The sequence below is a fragment of the Lampetra fluviatilis genome, unplaced genomic scaffold (assembly GCF_964198595.1).
Source record: "Lampetra fluviatilis unplaced genomic scaffold, kcLamFluv1.1 SCAFFOLD_342, whole genome shotgun sequence".
Classification (NCBI taxonomy): Eukaryota; Metazoa; Chordata; class Hyperoartia; order Petromyzontiformes; family Petromyzontidae; genus Lampetra; species Lampetra fluviatilis.
In genome coordinates, this window is record NW_027621517.1 from 68,646 (window position 1) to 90,291 (window position 21,646).

General features: G+C 52.0%; 1 protein-coding gene and 1 long non-coding RNA gene across 2 annotated transcripts in view; both read left to right on the forward strand.

The window, feature by feature from the left end:
- The first annotated feature begins 2,821 nt into the window (after positions 1 to 2,821).
- On the forward strand, positions 2,822 to 19,379 carry LOC144955358 (uncharacterized). Its single transcript, XR_013641625.1, has 3 exons — positions 2,822 to 2,977; positions 15,018 to 15,114; positions 19,274 to 19,379. It is a non-coding gene; the product is annotated as an uncharacterized LOC144955358 (long non-coding RNA).
- A 1,326-nt stretch (positions 19,380 to 20,705) lies between these two features.
- Positions 20,706 to 21,646, forward strand: part of TXNL1 (thioredoxin like 1) — a gene marked incomplete at both ends in the record, with an annotated part of 9,457 nt that continues 8,516 nt past the window's right edge. Inside the window, one exon of the mRNA XM_078885603.1 lies at positions 20,706 to 20,972. Within this exon, the coding sequence (XP_078741729.1) occupies positions 20,706 to 20,972 (267 nt within the window). The remainder of the gene's footprint in view (positions 20,973 to 21,646) is intronic.

The following is a 21,646-nucleotide window of genomic DNA, read 5'->3' on the forward strand; positions in this document are numbered from 1 at the left end:
GAGACAGCTTTCCTTAGAGCCTAGTCTCACATGGTCCTTGAAGTTGATTGGTCCACACCCGAGACAGCTTTCCTTAGAGCCTAGTCTCACATGGTCCTTGAAGTTGATTGGTCCACACCCGAGACAGCTTTCCTTAGAGCCTAGTCTCACATGGTCCTTGAAGTTGATTGGTCCACACCCGAGACAGCTTTCCTTAGAGCCTAGTCTCACATGGTCCTTGAAGTTGATTGGTCCACACCCGAGACAGCTTTCCTTAGAGCCTCGTATCACTTGGGTGAACATTTATCTGGACTACTACAACAGCTGTAGGATCAGTCAGAGAGTCTGTGAAGCTCTTTGTGTCACAAATTGATCAGTCAGAGGACACGGGATGGGTGGGTCAAGGATGTTGAGAACTTGAATATTTGTTTCATCATCTGAACGCGGCTGTTTTGCTGCCAGATTTTAGAATTTTAAAAAAATCCACTTCTCACATTTTGGTTCTTAGCAAAGGAGATCAAAGAAACAAAAAAAAATCGATTGGAATCGATTTTATAATTTTTTTTTTAAAAAAATCGATTGGAATCGATTTTATCTATTTAAAAAAATCGATTGGAATCGATTTCATCGATTTTTAAAAAATCGATTGGAATCGTTTTTTAAAAAAAATTTGATTGGAACCGTATTAACAAAAAACCGCAATCGATTCCGTTATCGATTATGCCGGAGCGTCCCGAGATTTTTCGATTCCAAGGTCATAGATTGACCCCTATCCACAACACTACCAAACAATCGATTGAACTGTAATCGATTACCGCTGTCTACAACACTACTAACCAGTTGATCCCACAATAATCGATCCCTCCAATCTCCATGCCACCAACCAATCGATTGCACGTTAATCGATTCCCCCTATCTACAACACTACCAACCAATCGATTCCCGCATACTTCGATTCTCCAATCCGATTCCCCGCATTTCCAAAATTACCAACTCATCGATTCCTCCTGTATCCAACACTATCTACCAATCGATTCCCCCCATGCGATTCCCCTATCTACAACACTACCAACCAATCGATTCCACGTTAATCGATTCCCCCTTTCTACAACACTACCAACCAATCGATTCCCGCATACTTCGATTCTCCAATCCGATTCCCCGTATTTTCAAAATTACCAACTCATCGATTCCTCCTGTATCCAACACTATCTACCAATCGATTCCCCCCATGCGATTCCCCTATCTACAACACTACCAACCAATAGATTCCACGTGAATCGATTCCCCCTTTCTACAACACTACCAACCAATCGATTCCCGCATACTTCGATTCTCCAATCCGATTCCACGCATTTTCCTCCTGTATCCAACACTATCTACCAATCGATTCCACCCATGCGATTCCCCTATCTACAACACTACCAACCAATCGATTCCACGTTAATCGATTCCCCCTTTCTACAACACTACCAACCAATCGATTCCCGCATACTTCGATTCTCCAATCCGATTCCCCGCATTTTCAAAATTACCAACTCATCGATTCCTCTTGTATCCAACACTATCTACCATACGATTCCCCCCATGCGATTCCCTTATCTACAACACTACCAACCAATCGATTCCACGTTAATCGATTCCCCCTATCTACAACACTATCTACCAATCGATTCCCGCATACTTCGATTCTCCAATCCGATTCCACGCATTTCCAAACATTACCAACTCATCGATTCCTCCTGTATCCAACACTATCTACCAATCGATTCCCCCCCATGCGATTCCCCTATCTCCAACGCTACCAAACAATCGATTCCAGCGAAATCGATTCCCCCTATCTACAACACTACAGACCAATCGATTCCCCCCCCATCCGATTCCCCCTATCTCTAAAATTACCAACTCATCGATTCCACCATTTAGGAAACGATTCCCCGTATCCGATTCCTCATATCTACATCACTACCAACCAATCGATTCCCTCAATTTCCGATTTCCCCCATCTCCAACACTACCCACCGATCGATTCCCCCTTATCCGATTACCCCTTACCGATTCCCTCTTTATTCAAAATTACCAACTCATCGATTCCCCCTGTATCAACACCATCTAGGAAACGATTCCTCATCTCCGATTCCCCTTATCTCCAACACTACCCACCGATCGATTCCCCCTTATACGATTCCCCCTACCGATTCCCCCTTTATCCAAAATTACCAACTCATCGATTCCCCCTGTATCAACTCCATCTAGGAAACGATTCCTCATCTCCGATTCCCCTTAGCTACAACACTACCCAACCGATTCGATTCCCACCTATCCGATTCCCCCTATCTCCAACACTACCCACCGATCGATTCCCCCTTATTCGATTCCCCCTACCGATTCCCCCTTTATCCAAAATTACCAACTCATCGATTCCCCCTGTATCAACTCCATCTAGGAAACGATTCCTCATCTCCGATTCCCCTTATCTACAACACTACCCAACCGATTCGATTCCCACCTATCCGATTCCCCCTATCTCCAACACTACCCACCGATCGATTCGCCATTATTCGATTCCCGCTACCGATTCCCCCTTTATCCAAAATTACCAACTCATCGATTCCCCCTGTATCAACTCCATCTAGGAAACGATTCCTCCTATCCGATTTCTCTATCTCCAACACTACAAACCAATCGATTCCCCCTTAATCCGATTCACCTATCCGATTCCCCCCATCTACAACACTACCCAACCGATTCGATTCCCACACATCCGATTCCCCCCATCTCCAACACTACAAACCAGTCGATTCCCACACATCCGATTCCCCTATCTACAACACTACAAACCAGTCGATTCCCTTCACACCGACGAATCGAATCGCCTCCTTCACCACTCATCTCCCATCATGGCCTCCTCCCGTCGTCTCCGTTCCGCGGCGGAGTTGGAGGCGGCGCTGAGAGACGCGGGCTCGCGACTCGCGGTCGTCGCATTCACCGCCTCCTGGTGGGGTCATCGATTAGCTGCCGAGGGGATATCATCGATTAGCTGCTGAGTGGGGAGATCATCTATAGCTTCTGAGGGGAGAATCGATAGTTGAGTGGAGATCATCAATAGCTGCTGAGGGGATAATCGATAACTGAGTGGAACCATCAATAGCTGAGTGGGGATAATCGATAGCTTCTGAGGGGGGTCATCGATTAGCTGCCGAGGGGATATCATCGATTAGCTGCTGAGGGGAGAATCGATAGTTGAGTGGAGATCATCTATAGCTGCTGAGGGGATAATCGATAGTTGAGTGGGGGTCATCAATAGCTGCTGAGGGGATAATCGATAGCTTCTGAGGAGGTCATCGATAGCTGAGTGGGGATATCATCGATTAGCTGAGGGGGCCATCGATAGCTGCTGAGGGGATAATCGATAGTTGAGTGGAGATAATCGATAGCTGAGTGGGGATAATCTATTAGCTGAAGGGGACCATCTATAGCTACTGAGGGGATAATCGATAGCTGAGTGGGGATAATCGATTAGCTACTGAGTGGGGTTCAATGTTAGAGGGAGCGTGACTTTGCTGTTGTGAAGTTGTCAATGTGGATCGATAATAGGGTCAATGGGGGCCTGCGTTAGTCTATAGGATCAGTGTTAGTTTATAGGATCAGTGTTAGTCTATAGGATCAGTGTTAGTTTATAGGATCAGCGTTAGTTTATAGGATCAGTGTTAGTAGGATCAGTGTTAGTCTATAGGATCAGCGTTAGTCTATAGGATCAGCGTTAGTTTATAGGATCAGTGTTAGTCTATAGGATCAGTGTTAGTTTATAGGATCAGTGTTAGTCTATAGGATCAGTGTTAGTTTATAGGATCAGCGTTAGTTTATAGGATCAGCGTTAGTAGGATCAGCGTTAGTCTATAGGATCAGTGTTAGTCTATAGGATCAGCGTTAGTCTATAGGATCAGTGTTAGTAGGATCAGCGTTAGTCTATAGGATCAGCGTTAGTAGGATCAGTGTTAGTTTATAGGATCAGCGTTAGTAGGATCAGTGTTAGTTTATAGGATCAGCGTTAGTAGGATCAGCGTTAGTAGGATCAGCGTTAGTAGGATCAGTGTTAGTTTATAGGGGATCAGTGTTTGTGTGTGTCACTGTGTGTGTCACTGTGTGTGTCTGTGTGTGTCACTGTGTGTGTCTCTGTGTGTGTCTCTGTGTGTGTCACTGTGTGTCTCTGTGTGTGTCTCTGTGTGTGTCTCTGTGTGTGTCTCTGTGTGTCTCACTGTGTGTGTCTGTGTGTGTGTCACTGTGTGTGTCTGTGTGTGTGTCTCTGTGTGTGTCTCTGTGTGTCTCACTGTGTGTGTCTGTGTGTGTCTCTGTGTGTGTCTCTGTGTGTGTCTCTGTGTGTCTCTGTGTGTCTCACTGTGTGTGTCTGTGTGTGTGTCACTGTGTGTGTCTGTGTGTGTCTCACTGTGTGTGTCTGTGTGTGTCTCACTGTGTGTGTGTCTCACTGTGTGTCTCACTGTGTGTGTCTCTGTGTGTGTCTCTGTGTGTCTGTGTGTGTCTCACTGTGTCTCACTGTGTGTGTCTGTGTGTGTCTCACTGTGTGTGTGTCTTTGTGTGTGTCAATGTGTGTGTGTCTGTGTGTGTGGGTGTGTGTCTGTGTGTGTGTCTCACTGTGTGTGTCTCTGTGTGTGTCTCTGTGTGTCTCTGTGTGTGTCTCTGTGTGTGTGTCTCACTGTGTGTCTCTCTGTGTGTGTCTCTGTGTGTGTCTGTGTGTGTGTCTCACTGTGTGTGTCTCTGTGTGTCTCTGTGTGTGTCTCTGTGTGTGTGTCTCACTGTGTGTCTCTCTGTGTGTGTCTCTGTGTGTGTCTCTGTGTGTGTCTCTGTGTGTGTCTCTGTGTGTGTCTCTGTGTGTGTCTCTGTGTGTGTCTCTGTGTGTGTCTCTGTGTGTGTCTCTGTGTGTGTCACTGTGTGTGTGTCTCTGTGTGTGTCTCTGTGTGTGTCTCTGTGTGTGTCACTGTGTGTGTGTCTCTGTGTGTGTCTCTGTGTGTGTCTCTGTGTGTGTCTCTGTGTGTGTCTCTCTGTGTGTCACTGTGTGTGTGTCACTGTGTGTGTGTCTCTGTGTGTCTCTGTGTGTGTCTCTGTGTGTGTGTGTCTCACTGTGTGTCTCTGTGTGTGTGTCTCTGTGTGTCTCTGTGTGTGTGTCTCTGTGTGTCTCTGTGTGTGTCACTGTGTGTGTGTCTCTGTGTGTGTCACTGTGTGTGTGTCTCTGTGTGTGTCTGTGTGTGTGTCTCTGTGTGTCTCACTGTGTGTGTCTCTGTGTGTGTCTCTGTGTGTGTCTCTGTGTGTGTCACTGTGTGTGTCTCTGTGTGTGTCACTGTGTGTGTGTCTGTGTGTGTCTCTGTGTGTGTCACTGTGTGTGTCTCTGTGTGTGTCACTGTGTGTGTGTCTGTGTGTGTCTCTGTGTGTGTCACTGTGTGTGTCTCTGTGTGTGTCACTGTGTGTGTCACTGTGTGTGTCTCTGTGTGTGTCACTGTGTGTGTGTCTGTGTGTGTCTCTGTGTGTGTCACTGTGTGTGTCACTGTGTGTGTCACTGTGTGTGTCTCTGTGTGTCTCACTGTGTGTGTCTCTGTGTGTGTCTCTGTGTGTGTCTCTGTGTGTGTCACTGTGTGTGTCTCTGTGTGTGTCACTGTGTGTGTCACTGTGTGTGTGTCTGTGTGTGTCTCACTGTGTGTGTCTCTGTGTGTGTCTCTGTGTGTGTCACTGTGTGTGTCACTGTGTGTGTGTCTCTGTGTGTGTCTCTGTGTGTCTCTGTGTGTGTCTCTGTGTGTGTGTCTCACTGTGTGTCTCTCTGTGTGTGTCTCTGTGTGTGTCTCTGTGTGTGTCTCTGTGTGTGTCTCTGTGTGTGTCTCTGTGTGTGTCTCTGTGTGTGTCTCTGTGTGTGTCTCACTGTGTGTGTGTCACTGTGTGTGTCACTGTGTGTGTCTCTGTGTGTGTGTCTCACTGTGTGTCTCACTGTGTGTGTCTCTGTGTGTGTCTCTGTGTGTCTGTGTGTGTCTCACTGTGTGTGTCTGTGTGTGTCTCACTGTGTGTGTGTCTTTGTGTGTGTCAATGTGTGTGTGTCTGTGTGTGTGGGTGTGTGTCTGTGTGTGTGTCTCACTGTGTGTGTCTCTGTGTGTGTCTCTGTGTGTCTCTGTGTGTGTCTCTGTGTGTGTGTCTCACTGTGTGTCTCTCTGTGTGTGTCTCTGTGTGTGTCTGTGTGTGTGTCTCACTGTGTGTGTCTCTGTGTGTCTCTGTGTGTGTCTCTGTGTGTGTGTCTCACTGTGTGTCTCTCTGTGTGTGTCTCTGTGTGTGTCTCTGTGTGTGTCTCTGTGTGTGTCTCTGTGTGTGTCTCTGTGTGTGTCTCTGTGTGTGTCTCTGTGTGTGTCTCTGTGTGTGTCTCTGTGTGTGTCTCTGTGTGTGTCTCTGTGTGTGTCTCTGTGTGTGTGTCTCACTGTGTGTCTCTGTGTGTGTGTCTCTGTGTGTGTCTCTGTGTGTGTCTCTGTGTGTCTCTGTGTGTGTGTCTCTGTGTGTGTCTCTGTGTGTGTCTCTGTGTGTCTCTGTGTGTCTCTGTGTGTGTCACTGTGTGTGTGTCTCTGTGTGTGTCTCTGTGTGTCTCTGTGTGTGTCTCTGTGTGTGTCACTGTGTGTGTGTCTCACTGTGTGTCTCTGTATGTGTGTCTCTGTGTGTGTCTCTGTGTGTGTCACTGTGTGTGTGTCTCTGTGTGTGTCTCTGTGTGTCTCTGTGTGTGTCTCTGTGTGTGTCACTGTGTGTGTGTCACTGTGTGTGTGTCTCTGTGTGTCTCTGTGTGTGTCTCTGTGTGTGTCTCTGTGTGTGTCTCTGTGTGTGTCTCTGTGTGTGTCACTGTGTGTGTCACTGTGTGTGTCTCTGTGTGTGTAACACTGTGTGTGTCTCTGTGTGTGTCACTGTGTGTGTCTCTGTGTGTGTCTCTGTGTGTGTCACTGTGTGTGTCACTGTGTGTGTCTCTGTGTGTGTCTCTGTGTGTGTCTCTGTGTGTGTCACTGTGTGTGTCAATGTGTGTGTCAATGTGTGTGTCTCTGTGTGTGTCACTGTGTGTGTCTCTGTGTGTGTCTGTGTGTCTCTGTGTGTGTCACTGTGTGTGTCACTGTGTGTGTGTCTCTGTGTGTGTCTCTGTGTGTGTGTCTCTGTGTGTGTCTCTGTGTGTGTCTCTGTGTGTGTCACTGTGTGTGTCACTGTGTGTGTGTCACTGTGTGTGTCTCTGTGTGTGTCACTGTGTGTGTCTCTGTGTGTGTCTCTGTGTGTGTCACTGTGTGTGTCACTGTGTGTGTCTCTGTGTGTGTCTCTGTGTGTGTCACTGTGTGTGTCACTGTGTGTGTCTCTGTGTGTGTCACTGTGTGTGTCTCTGTGTGTGTCTCTGTGTGTGTCTCTGTGTGTGTGTCACTGTGTGTGTCTCTGTGTGTGTGTCACTGTGTGTGTCACTGTGTGTGTCACTGTGTGTGTCACTGTGTGTGTCACTGTGTGTGTCTCTGTGTGTGTGTCACTGTGTGTGTCTCTGTGTGTGTGTCACTGTGTGTGTCTCTGTGTGTGTGTCACTGTGTGTGTCACTGTGTGTGTCACTGTGTGTGTCTCTGTGTGTGTGTCTCTGTGTGTCTCTGTGTGTGTCTCTGTGTGTGTCTCTGTGTGTGTGTCACTGTGTGTGTCACTGTGTGTGTCTCTGTGTGTGTGTCTCTGTGTGTGTCACTGTGTGTGTCACTGTGTGTGTCACTGTGTGTGTCACTGTGTGTGTCTCTGTGTGTGTCACTGTGTGTGTCTCTGTGTGTGTCTCTGTGTGTGTCACTGTGTGTGTCTCTGTGTGTGTCACTGTGTGTGTCACTGTGTGTGTCTCTGTGTGTGTCTCTGTGTGTGTGTCTCTGTGTGTGTCTCTGTGTGTGTCACTGTGTGTGTCTCTGTGTGTGTCACTGTGTGTGTCACTGTGTGTGTCTCTGTGTGTGTCTCTGTGTGTGTCACTGTGTGTGTCACTGTGTGTCTCTGTGTGAGTCTCTGTGTGTGTCTCTGTGTGTGTCACTGTGTGTGTCACTGTGTGTGTCACTGTGTGTGTCTCTGTGTGTGTCTCTGTGTGTGTCTCTGTGTGTGTCACTGTGTGTCACTGTGTGTGTCTCTGTGTGTGTCTCTGTGTGTGTCACTGTGTGTGTCACTGTGTGTGTCACTGTGTGTGTCACTGTGTGTGTCTCTGTGTGTCTCTGTGTGTGTCACTGTGTGTGTCTCTGTGTGTGTCTCACTGTGTGTGTCACTGTGTGTGTCACTGTGTGTGTCTCTGTGTGTGTCTGTGTGTGTGTGTCTCTGTGTGTGTCTCTGTGTGTGTCTGTGTGTGTGTCTCTGTGTGTGTCTCTGTGTGTGTCTGTGTGTGTCTCACTGTGTGTGTCACTGTGTGTGTCACTGTGTGTGTCACTGTGTGTGTCTCTGTGTGTGTCTCTGTGTGTGTCTCTGTGTGTGTCTGTGTGTGTCTCTGTGTGTGTCACTGTGTGTGTCACTGTGTGTGTCTCACTGTGTGTGTCACTGTGTGTGTCTCTGTGTGTGTGTCTCTGTGTGTGTCTCTGTGTGTGTCTCTGTGTGTGTCTCTGTGTGTGTCTGTGTGTGTCACTGTGTGTGTCACTGTGTGTGTCACTGTGTGTGTCACTGTGTGTGTCACTGTGTGTGTCTCTGTGTGTGTCTCTGTGTGTGTCTCTGTGTGTGTCTCTGTGTGTGTCTCTGTGTGTGTCTCTGTGTGTGTCTCTGTGTGTGTGTCTCTGTGTGTGTCTCTGTGTGTGTCTCTGTGTGTGTCTCTGTGTGTCTCACTGTGTGTGTCACTGTGTGTGTCTCTGTGTGTGTGTCTCACTGTGTGTCTCTGTGTGTGTGTCTCTGTGTGTCTCTGTGTGTGTGTCTCTGTGTGTGTCTCTGTGTGTCTCTGTGTGTGTGTCTCTGTGTGTGTCACTGTGTGTGTCTCTGTGTGTCTCTGTGTGTGTCACTGTGTGTGTCACTGTGTGTGTCTCTGTGTGTGTCTCTGTGTGTGTCTCTGTGTGAGTCTCTGTGTGAGTCTCTGTGTGTGTCTCTGTGTGTGTCTCTGTGTGTGTGTCTCTGTGTGTGTCTCTGTGTGTGTCTCACTGTGTGTGTCTCTGTGTGTGTCTCTGTGTGTCTCTGTGTGTGTCTCTGTGTGTGTCTCTGTGTGTGTCTCTGTGTGTCTCTGTGTGTGTGTCTCACTGTGTGTCTCTGTGTGTGTCTCTGTGTGTGTCTCACTGTGTATGTCTCTGTGTGTGTCTCTGTGTGTGTCTCTGTGTGTCTCTGTGTGTGTGTCTCTGTGTGTGTCTCTGTGTGTGTCTCTGTGTGTGTCTCTGTGTGTGTCACTGTGTGTGTCTCTGTGTGTGTCTCTGTGTGTGTCTCTGTGTGTCTCTGTGTGTGTGTCTCACTGTGTGTCTCTGTGTGTGTGTCTCACTGTGTGTGTCTCTGTGTGTGTCTCTGTGTGTGTCTCTGTGTGTGTCTGTGTGTGTCACTGTGTGTGTCTCTGTGTGTGTCACTGTGTGTGTCACTGTGTGTGTCTCTGTGTGTGTCACTGTGTGTGTGTCTCACTGTGTGTGTCTCTGTGTGTGTCACTGTGTGTGTGTCTCACTGTGTGTGTCTCTGTGTCTCTGTGTGTGTGTCTCACTGTGTGTGTCTCTGTGTGTGTGTCTCACTGTGTGTGTCTCTGTGTCTCTGTGTGTGTGTCTCTGTGTGTCTCTGTGCGTGTGTCTCTGTGTGTCTCTGTGTGTGTCTCTGTGTGTGTCTCTGTGTGTGTCTCTGTGTGTGTCACTGTGTGTGTGTCTCACTGTGTGTCTCTGTGTGTGTGTCTCTGTGTGTCTCTGTGTGTGTCTCTGTGTGTCTCTGTGTGTGTCTCTCTGTGTGTGTGTGTCTCTGTGTGTGTCACTGTGTGTGTCTCTGTGTGTGTCTCTGTGTGTCTCACTGTGTGTCTCTGTGTGTGTCTCTGTGTGTGTCACTGTGTGTGTCTCTGTGTGTGTCTCTCTGTGTGTCTCACTGTGTGTGTCTCTGTGTGTGTCTCTGTGTGTGTCTCTGTGTGTGTCACTGTGTGTGTCTCTGTGTGTGTCTCTGTGTGTGTCTCTGTGTGTGTCTTTGTGTGTGTCACTGTGTGTGTCACTGTGTGTCTCACTGTGTGTGTCTCTGTGTGTGTCTCTGTGTGTGTCACTGTGTGTCTCACTGTGTGTGTCTCTGTGTGTGTCTCTGTGTGTGTCTCTGTGTGTGTCTCTGTGTGTGTCTCTGTGTGTGTGTCACTGTGTGTCTCACTGTGTGTGTCTCTGTGTGTGTCTCTGTGTGTGTCTCTGTGTGTGTCACTGTGTGTCTCTCTGTGTGTGTCTCACTGTGTGTGTCTCTGTGTGTGTCTCTGTGTGTGTCACTGTGTGTGTGTCACTGTGTGTCTCACTGTGTGTCTCACTGTGTGTGTCTCTGTGTGTGTCTCTGTGTGTGTGTCTGTGTGTGTCTCACTGTGTGTGTCTCACTGTGTGTGTCTCTGTGTGTGTCTCTGTGTGTGTCTCACTGTGTGTCTCTGTGTGTGTGTCTCACTGTGTGTCTCTGTGTGTGTCTCTGTGTGTGTCTCACTGTGTGTCTCTCTGTGTGTGTCTCTGTGTCTCTCTGTGTGTGTCTCTGTGTGTCTCTGTGTGTGTCACTGTGTGTGTGTCTCTGTGTGTGTCACTGTGTGTGTGTCTCACTGTGTGTCTCTCTGTGTGTGTCTCTGTGTGTCTCTGTGTGTGTCACTGTGTGTGTGTCTCTGTGTGTGTCTCTGTGTGTGTCACTGTGTGTGTGTCTCACTGTGTGTGTCTCACTGTGTGTGTCTCTGTGTGTGTCTCTGTGTGTCACTGTGTGTGTCTCTGTGTGTCTCTGTGTGTGTCACTGTGTGTGTCTCTGTGTGTGTCTCTGTGTGTGTCTCACTGTGTGTGTCTCACTGTGTGTCACTGTGTGTGTCACTGTGTGTGTCTCTGTGTGTGTCACTGTGTGTGTGTCTCACTGTGTGTCTCTGTGTGTGTCACTGTGTGTGTGTCTCACTGTGTGTCTCTGTGTGTGTCTCTGTGTGTCTCTGTGTGTGTCTCTGTGTGTGTGTCTCACTGTGTGTCTCTGTGTGTGTCTCTGTGTGTGTCTCTGTGTGTGTCTCTGTGTGTGTCTCACTGTGTGTGTCACTGTGTGTGTCTCTGTGTGTGTCTCTGTGTGTGTCACTGTGTGTGTCTCTGTGTGTGTCTGTGTGTGTCTCTGTGTGTGTCTGTGTGTGTCTCACTGTGTGTGTCACTGTGTGTGTGTCTCTGTGTGTGTCTCTGTGTGTGTGTCTCTGTGTGTGTCTCTGTGTGTGTCTCTGTGTGTGTCACTGTGTGTGTCACTGTGTGTCTCTGTGTGTGTCTCTGTGTGTGTCACTGTGTGTGTGTCTGTGTGTGTGTCACTGTGTGTGTATGTGTGTGTGTGTCTAACTGTGTGTGTCTCTGTGTGTGTCTCTGTGTGTGTCACTGTGTGTGTCTCTGTGTGTGTCACTGTGTGTGTCACTGTGTGTGTCTCTGTGTGTGTCTCTGTGTGTGTCACTGTGTGTGTCACTGTGTGTGTCACTGTGTGTGTCTCTGTGTGTGTCACTGTGTGTGTCACTGTGTGTGTCTCTGTGTGTGTCTCTGTGTGTGTCTCTGTGTGTGTCTGTGTGTGTCTCACTGTGTGTGTGTCACTGTGTGTGTCTCACTGTGTGTCACTGTGTGTGTCACTGTGTGTGTCACTGTGTGTGTCTCACTGTGTGTGTGTCTCTGTGTGTGTCTCACTGTGTGTGTGTGTGTGTGTCACTGTGTGTGTGTCTCTGTGTGTGTGTGTCTGTGTGTGTCTCTGTGTGTGTCTCTCTGTGTGTGTGTCTCTGTGTGTGTCAATGTGTGTGTGTGTCTGTGTGTGTCACTGTGTGTGTCTCTGTGTGTCTCTCTGTGTGTCTCTCTGTGTGTGTGTCTCTGTGTGTGTCTGTGTGTGTCTCTGTGTGTGTCTCACTGTGTGTGTCACTGTGTGTGTGTCTGTGTGTGTCTCTGTGTGTGTCTCTGTGTGTGTCTCACTGTGTGTGTCTCTGTGTGTGTCTCACTGTGTGTCTCTGTGTGTGTGTCTGTGTGTGTCTCTGTGTGTGTCTCTGTGTGTGTCTCTGTGTGTGTGTGTCTGTGTGTGTCTCTGTGTGTGTCTCTGTGTGTGTGTGGGTGTGTGTGTCTCTGTGTGTGTGTGTGTGTGGGTGTGTGTCTGTGTGTGTGTCTCACTGTGTGTGTCTCTGTGTGTGTGTGTGGGTGTGTGTCTCTGTGTGTCTCTGTGTGTGTCTGTGTGTGTCTCTGTGTGTCTCACTGTGTGTCTCTGTGTGTGTCTCTGTGTGTGTCTCACTGTGTGTCTCTCTGTGTGTGTCTCTGTGTGTGTCTCTGTGTGTGTGTCTCTGTGTGTGTCTCTGTGTGTCTCTGTGTGTGTCTCTGTGTGTGTGTCTCACTGTGTGTCTCTCTGTGTGTGTCTCTGTGTGTGTCACTGTGTGTGTGTCTCACTGTGTGTCTCTGTGTGTGTCACTGTGTGTGTGTCTCACTGTGTGTCTCTCTGTGTGTGTCTCTGTGTGTGTGTCTCACTGTGTGTCTCTGTGTGTGTCACTGTGTGTGTGTCTCACTGTGTGTCTCTGTGTGTGTCTCTGTGTGTGTGTCTCACTGTGTGTCTCTCTGTGTGTGTCTCTGTGTGTGTCACTGTGTGTGTCACTGTGTGTGTCTCTGTGTGTGTCTCTGTGTGTGTGTCTCACTGTGTGTCACTGTGTGTGTGTCTCTGTGTGTCTCTGTGTGTGTCACTGTGTGTGTGTCTCTGTGTGTGTCTCTGTGTGTGTGTGTCTCTGTGTGTCTCACTGTGTGTCTCACTGTGTGTCTCTGTGTGTGTGTCTCACTGTGTGTCACTGTGTGTGTGTCTCTGTGTGTCTCTGTGTGTGTCACTGTGTGTGTGTCTCTGTGTGTGTCTCTGTGTGTGTGTCTCTGTGTGTCTCTGTGTGTGTGTCTCACTGTGTGTCTCTGTGTGTGTGTCTCACTGTGTGTCACTGTGTGTGTGTCTCTGTGTGTCTCTGTGTGTGTCACTGTGTGTGTGTCTCTGTGTGTGTCTCTGTGTGTGTCTCACTGTGTGTCTCTGTGTGTGTGTCTCACTGTGTGTCACTGTGTGTGTGTCTCTGTGTGTCTCTGTGTGTGTCACTGTGTGTGTGTCTCACTGTGTGTCTCTCTGTGTGTGTCTCTGTGTGTCTGTGTGTGTGTCTCTGTGTGTGTCACTGTGTGTGTGTCTCTGTGTGTGTCTCTGTGTGTGTCACTGTGTGTGTGTCTCACTGTGTGTCTCTGTGTGTGTGTCTCTGTGTGTCTCTGTGTGTGTCTCTGTGTGTGTCTCTGTGTGTGTCTCTGTGTGTGTGTCTCTGTGTGTGTCTCTGTGTGTGTCACTGTGTGTGTGTCTCTGTGTGTGTCACTGTGTGTGTCTCTGTGTGTGTCTCTGTGTGTCTCTGTGTGTGTCTCTGTGTGTGTCACTGTGTGTGTGTCACTGTGTGTGTGTCTCTGTGTGTGTCACTGTGTGTGTCTCTGTGTGTGTCTCTGTGTGTCTGTGTGTGTGTCTCTGTGTGTGTCACTGTGTGTGTGTCTCTGTGTGTGTCACTGTGTGTGTGTCTCTGTGTGTGTCTCTGTGTGTGTCTCTGTGTGTGTCTCTGTGTGTGTCACTGTGTGTGTCTCACTGTGTGTCTCTGTGTGTGTGTCTCTGTCTGTCTCTGTGTGTGTCACTGTGTGTGTGTCTCTGTGTGTGTCTCTGTGTGTGTGTCTCACTGTGTGTCTCTGTGTGTGTGTCTCTGTGTGTGTCTCTGTGTGTCTCTGTGTGTGTCTCTGTGTGTCTCTGTGTGTGTCTCTGTGTGTGTCACTGTGTGTGTGTCTCTGTGTGTGTCTCTGTGTGTGTCTCTGTGTGTGTCTCTGTGTGTCTGTGTGTGTGTCTCTGTGTGTGTCACTGTGTGTGTCTCTGTGTGTGTCACTGTGTGTGTGTCTCTGTGTGTGTCTCTGTGTGTGTCTCTGTGTGTGTCTCTGTGTGTGTCACTGTGTGTGTCTCTGTGTGTGTCACTGTGTGTCACTGTGTGTGTGTCTCACTGTGTGTCTCTGTGTGTGTCACTGTGTGTCTCTGTGTGTGTCTCTGTGTGTGTCACTGTGTGTGTGTCTCTGTGTGTCTCTGTGTGTGTCACTGTGTGTGTGTCACTGTGTGTGTGTCTCTGTGTGTGTGTCTCTGTGTGTGTCTCTGTGTGTGTCACTGTGTGTGTGTCACTGTGTGTGTGTCTCTGTGTGTCTCTGTGTGTGTCTCTGTGTGTGTCTCTGTGTGTGTCACTGTGTGTTTCTGTGTGTGTGTCTCTGTGTGTGTGTCTCACTGTGTGTCTCTGTGTGTGTGTCTCTGTGTGTCTCTGTGTGTGTGTCTCTGTGTGTCTCTGTGTGTGTGTCTCACTGTGTGTTTCTGTGTGTGTGTCTCTGTGTGTCTCACTGTGTGTCACTGTGTGTGTCTCACTGTGTGTCTCTGTGTGTGTGTCTCTGTGTGTCTCTGTGTGTGTCACTGTGTGTGTGTCTCTGTGTGTCTCTGTGTGTGTCACTGTGTGTGTGTCTCTGTGTGTCTCACTGTGTGTCTCTCTGTGTGTGTCACTGTGTGTGTGTCTCACTGTGTGCCACTGTGTGTGTGTCACTGTGTGTGTGTCTCTGTGTGTCTCACTGTGTGTCTCTCTGTGTGTGTCACTGTGTGTGTGTCTCACTGTGTGCCACTGTGTGTGTGTCACTGTGTGTGTGTCTCTGTGTGTCTCTGTGTGTGTCACTGTGTGTGTGTCTCACTGTGTGTCACTGTGTGTGTCTCTGTGTGTGTGTCTCTGTGTGTCTCACTGTGTGTCTCACTGTGTGTCTCACTGTGTGTCTCTCTGTGTGTGTCTCTGTGTGTCTCTGTGTGTGTCTCTGTGTGTGTGTCTCACTGTGTGTCTCTCTGTGTGTGTCTCTGTGTGTCTCTAGGAGTGCATCCTGTGAGGCTGTTCCCGCTATTCTGACCCAACTCTCCGCCACGTTCCCAGACGTCGTCTTCCTAGAGGTGGACATCGATCAGTGCCGGGTGCGTGGCGACGTGCACCTAGCCTGGCACCACCACGTGTGTGTGTGTGTAGGTGTGTGCGTGTGTGTAGGTGTGTGTGTGTGTAGGTGTGTGTGTGTGTAGGTGTGCGTGTGTGTAGGTGTGTGTGTGTAGGTGTGTGTGTGTGTAGGTGTGTGTGTGTGTAGGTGTGTGCGTGTGTGTGTGTGTGTAGGTGTGTGTGTGTGTAGGCGTGTGTGTGTGTAGGTGTGTGTGTAGTGTGTGTAGGTGTGTGCGTGTGTGTGTGTAGGTGTGTGCGTGTGTGTGTGTAGGTGTGTGTGTAGTGTGTGTAGGTGTGTGCGTGTGTGTGTGTAGGTGTGTGCGTGTGTGTGTGTAGGTGTGTGCGTGTGTGTGTGTAGGTGTGTGCGTGTGTGTGTAGGTGTGTGCGTGTGTGTGTAGGTGTGTGCGTGTGTGTGTGTAGGTGTGTGCGTGTGTGTGTGTAGGTGTGTGCGTGTGTGTGTGTAGGTGTGTGCGTGTGTGTGTGTAGGTGTGTGCGTGTGTGTGTGTAGGTGTGTGCGTGTGTGTGTGTAGGTGTGTGCGTGTGTGTGTGTAGGTGTGTGCGTGTGTGTGTGTAGGTGTGTGTGTAGTGTGTGTAGGTGTGTGTGTGTGTAGGTGTGTGCGTGTGTGTGTGTAGGTGTGTGCGTGTGTGTGTGTAGGTGTGTGCGTGTGTGTGTGTAGGTGTGTGCGTGTGTGTGTGTAGGTGTGTGCGTGTGTGTGTGTAGGTGTGTGCGTGTGTGTGTGTAGGTGTGTGCGTGTGTGTGTGTAGGTGTGTGCGTGTGTGTGTGTAGGTGTGTGTGTAGTGTGTGTAGGTGTGTGTGTGTGTAGGTGTGTGCGTGTGTGTGTGTAGGTGTGTGCGTGTGTGTGTGTAGGTGTGTGCGTGTGTGTGTGTAGGTGTGTGCGTGTGTGTGTGTAGGTGTGTGCGTGTGTGTGTGTAGGTGTGTGCGTGTGTGTGTGTAGGTGTGTGCGTGTGTGTGTGTAGGTGTGTGCGTGTGTGTGTGTAGGTGCGTCGTGGTGACGTCACCGCCACTTAGTGGCGAATGGCGCTTGTTCTAACCCTCTCATCATGTCTCCCATCCACCCACTCACTCACCCATCTACCCACTCACACACCCACTCACACACTCACCCACTCACTCACCCACTCACACACTCACCCACTCACTCACTCACTCATCCACTCACCCACTCACACACTCACTCACCCACTCACTCATCCACTCACCCACTGACTCACCCACTCACCCACCCACTCACTCACTCACTCACCCACCCACTCACTCACTCACCCACCCACTCACTCACCCACCCACCCACTCACCCACCCACTCACCCACCCATCCACCCACTCACCCACTCACCCACCCACTCACTCACTCACTCACCCACCCACCCACTCACCCACTCACCCACCCACTCACTCACTCACTCACCCACCCACTCACTCACTCACCCACCCACTCACTCACTCACCCACCCACCCACTCACCCACTCACCCACCCACTCACTCACTCACTCACCCACCCACTCACTCACTCACTCACCCACCCACTCACTCACTCACCCACCCACTCACTCACTCACCCACCCACCCACCCACTCACCCACTCACCCACCCACTCACTCACCCACTCACCCACCCACTCACTCACTCACTCACCCACCCACTCACTCACTCACTCACCCACCCACTCACTCACTCACCCACCCACTCACTCACTCACCCACCCACTCACTCACTCACCCACCCACTCACTCACTCACTCACCCACCCACCCACCCACTCACCCACCCACCCACCCACTCACCCACCCACTCACCCACTCACTCACTCACCCACTCACCCACCCACTCACCCACCCACCCACCCACCCACCCACTCACCCACTCACCCACTCACCCACCCACTCACCCACCACTCACTCACCCACTCACCCACCCACCCACCCACCCACCCACTCACCCACCCACCCACTCACCCACCCACCCACTCACTCACTCACCCACTGACCCATTCACACACCCACCCACCCACCCACTCACTCACTCATCCACTCACTCACCCACTCACCCACCCACTCGCTCACTCACTCGCTCACCCACCCACTCACCCACCACCCACTCACCCACTCACCCACCCACCCACCCACTCACCCACCCACCCACCCACCCACTCACCCACCCACCCACTCACCCACTGACCCATTCACACACCCACCCACCCACCCACACCACTCACCCACCCACCCACCCACTCACCCACTCACCCACTCACCCACCCACTCACCCCACCCACTCACCCACTCACCCACCCACCCACCCACCCACCACCCACTCACCCACCCACCCACTCACCCACCCACCCACTCACTCACTCACCCACTGACCCATTCACACACCCACCCACCCACCCACCCACTCACCCACCCACCCACTCACCCACCCACCCACTCACTCACTCACCCACTGACCCATTCACACACCCCACTCCACCCACCCACTCACCCACCCACCCACCCACTCACCCACTCACCCACCCACCCACCCACCCACCCACTCACTCACTCATCCACTCACTCACCCACTCACCCACCCACTCGCTCACTCACTTCGCTCACACCACCCACTCACTCACTCACTCACCCACCCACCACCCACCCACTCACCCACCCACCCCACTCACCCACCTCACCCACCCACCCACCCACTCACCCACCCACCCACCCACTCACCCACTCACCCCACTCACCCACCCACCCACCCACTCACCCACCCACCCACTCACCCACTCACCCACCCACCCACCCACTCACCCACCCACCCACACCACCCACCCACTCACCCACTCACCCACCCACCCACCCACTCACCCACCCACCCACCCACCCACCCACTCACCCCACCCACTCACCCACTCACCCACCCACCCACTCACCCACCCACCCACCCACCCACCCACCCACCACCACTCACCCACTCACCCACCCACTCACCCACCCACCCACCCACCCACTCACCCACTCACCCACCCACCCCACTCACCCCACCCCACCCACCCACTCACCCACTCACCCACCCACCACCCACCACCCACTCACCCACCCACCCACTCACCCACTCACCCCACCCCACTCACCCACCCACACCACCCACCCACTCACCCACTCACCCACCCACCCACCCACTCACCCACCCACCCACCCACTCACCCACCCACCCACCCACTCACCCACCCACCCACTCACCCACTCACCCACCCACCCACCCACCCACTCACCCACTCACCCACCCACTCACCCACCCACCCACCCACTCACCCACTCACCCACCCACCCACCCACTCACCCACCCACCCACTCACCCACTCACCCACCCACCCACCCACCCACTCACCCACCCACCCACTCACCCACTCACCCACTCACCCACTCACCCACTCACCCACCCACCCACTCACCCCACTCACCCACCCACCCCACTCACCCACCCACCCACCCCACCCACTCACCCACCCACCCACCCACTCACCCACCCACCCACCCACTCACCCACCCACCCACCCACCCACTCACCCACCCCACTCACTCACCCACTGACTCATCCACCCACTCACCCACTCACCCACCCACTCACCCACTCACTCACCCACTGACTCATCCACCCACTCACCCACCCACTCACCCACTCACTCACCCACTGACTCATCCACCCACTCACTCACCCCACCCACTCACTCACACACCCACTGACTCATCCACTCACTCACTCACTCGCTCACTCACCCCACTCACCCACCCACCTACCCACCTACCCACCCACCCACCCAATCACCCATCTACCCACCCACCCACTCACCCACCCACCCACTCACCCACCCACTCACCCACCCACTCACTCACTCACACACCCACTGACTCATCCACTCACTCACTCACTCGCTCACTTCACCCACTCACCCACCCACCTACCCACCTACCCACCCACCCAATCACCCATCTACCCACCCACCCACTCACTCACTCACCCACCCACCCACCCACTCACTCACCCATCCACCCATCCACCCATCCACCCATCCACCCACCCACCCACCCACTCACCCATAACTCTCCCTCTCCTCCCTCCCTTCCTTCCCTCCCCCCCTAGACCTTGGCAACCACTCACGGCGTCGCGCTACCAAACCCGTCGTCCCCCTCATCATCATCGTCATCATCATCATCATCGCCCACACCCACTCACTCACCCACTCGCTCACTCACTCACTCACCCACTCACTCACCCACCCACTCACTCACCCACTCACTCACTCACACACCCACCCACTCACCCACTCACTCACCCACTGACTCATCCACCCACTCACTCACCCACACCACCCACCCACTCACCCACCCACCCACTCACCCACCCCACTCACTCACCCACTCACTCACTCACACACCCACTGACTCATCCACTCACCCACTCACTCACCCACTGACCCATTCACACACCCACCCACTCACTCACCCACCCACTCGCTCACTCACTCACCCACTCGCTCACTCACTCACACCACTCACTCACCCACCCACCCATCTACTCACTCACTCACTGATCCACTCACCCACTGACCCATTCACACACCCACTCACCCACTCATTCACCCACTCACTCACTCACACACCCACTGACTCATTCACACACTCACCCACTCACTCACCCACTCACTCACACACACCCACTGACTCATTCACACACTCACTCACTCACTCTCGCTCACTCACCCACCCACCCATCTACTCACTCACTCACTCATCCACTCACCCACTGACCCATTCACACACCCACTCACCCCACTCATTCACCCACTCACTCACTCACACACCCACTGACTCATTCACACACTCACCCACTCACTCACTCACACACCCACTGACTCATTCACACACTCACTCACTCACTCATCCACTCACCCACTGACCCATTCACACACCCACTCACCCACTCATTCACCCACTCACTCACTCACACACCCACTGACTCATTCACACACTCACCCACTCACTCACCCACTCACTCACACACACCCACTGACTCATTCACACACTCACTCACTCACTCACTCGCTCACTTCACTCACTCACTCGCTCACTCATCCACCCACTCACTCACCCACCTACCCACCCATAACTCTCCCTCTCCTCCCTCCCCTCCCCTCTAGACCTTGGCAACCACTCACGGCATCGCGCTACCAAACCCGTCGTCCCCCTCATCATCATCATCATCATCGTCACCCACTCACTCACTGACCCATTCACACACCCACTCACTCGCTCACTTCACCCACTCACTCGCTCACTCATCCACTCACCCACCCACTCACCCACTCACTCACCCACACCCACCCACACCATCCACCCACCCACCCACCCACTCACCCACCCACTCACCCATCCACCCACCCACTCACCCACCCACTCACCCATAACCTCTCCACTCTCCTCCCCTCTCCTCCCTCCCCTCCCCTCTAGACCTTGGCAACCACTCACGGCGTCGCGCTACCAAACCCGTCGTCCCCCTCATCGTCGTCGCCTGAGGCGATGGAGGCCGTCTCCCTCCCGGCGTTCGTCTTCTTCCGACGCCGCGTCCGCCTCGACTCCACCACGACGCCGCTGGTCGGGACCCGCACACGACGACTATTGAGTCTCTCAGCCTCAAGATTCGCCGCCTCGTGGGACACGCAGAGGAGGAGGAGGCGGTCGCCGCGGCTACCGTCACCGCGGCTACGGTCACCGCGGCTACGGTCACCGCGGCTACGGAGGCGGTGACGGAGGCCGACTCCACGGATATTCCTCGAGGATACGTGAGCTGGGGGAGGGGGGAGGGGGGGGGAGAGGGCGGATGATGATTGTCGCTGTGACTGATGGCGATGCCCATCGCCATGACAACAACGATGCCCCGTCGCCATGACGACGACACGATGCCCGTCGCCATGACAACAACGATGCCCGTCGCCATGACGACTCTGCCTATATAGTGATAGGTTTTTACCCTTTCAACTGGTACGAAGACTGACACCTTTATACAAGGCAGTATCATGTTTGCAATAACCACAACACAAGCAGTCGAAATGCAAACAAAAAGAAACACCTCTGATGATGATGATAATGATATAAAGGTGTCAGTCTTCGTACCAGTTGAAAGGGTAAAAACCTATCACTATATTTTGCCACTGGTAAAGAAGATGTCTCATAGTGTAAATGCCTCACCCCGAGTTCTCAATACTCTGATAGTGACGCTGTCTTTGAGTTGTGCGCCTTTTGGCGTCATCTGGTCCAACACCAATGGAGACTAGGCTCTAAGGAAAGCTGTCTCGGGTGTGGACCAATCAACTTCAAGGACCACTGAGACTAGGCTCTAAGGAAAGCTGTCTCGGGTGTGGACCAATCAACTTCAAGGACCATGTGAGACTAGGCTCTAAGGAAAGCTGTCTCGGGTGTGGACCAATCAACTTCAAGGACCATGTGAGACTAGGCT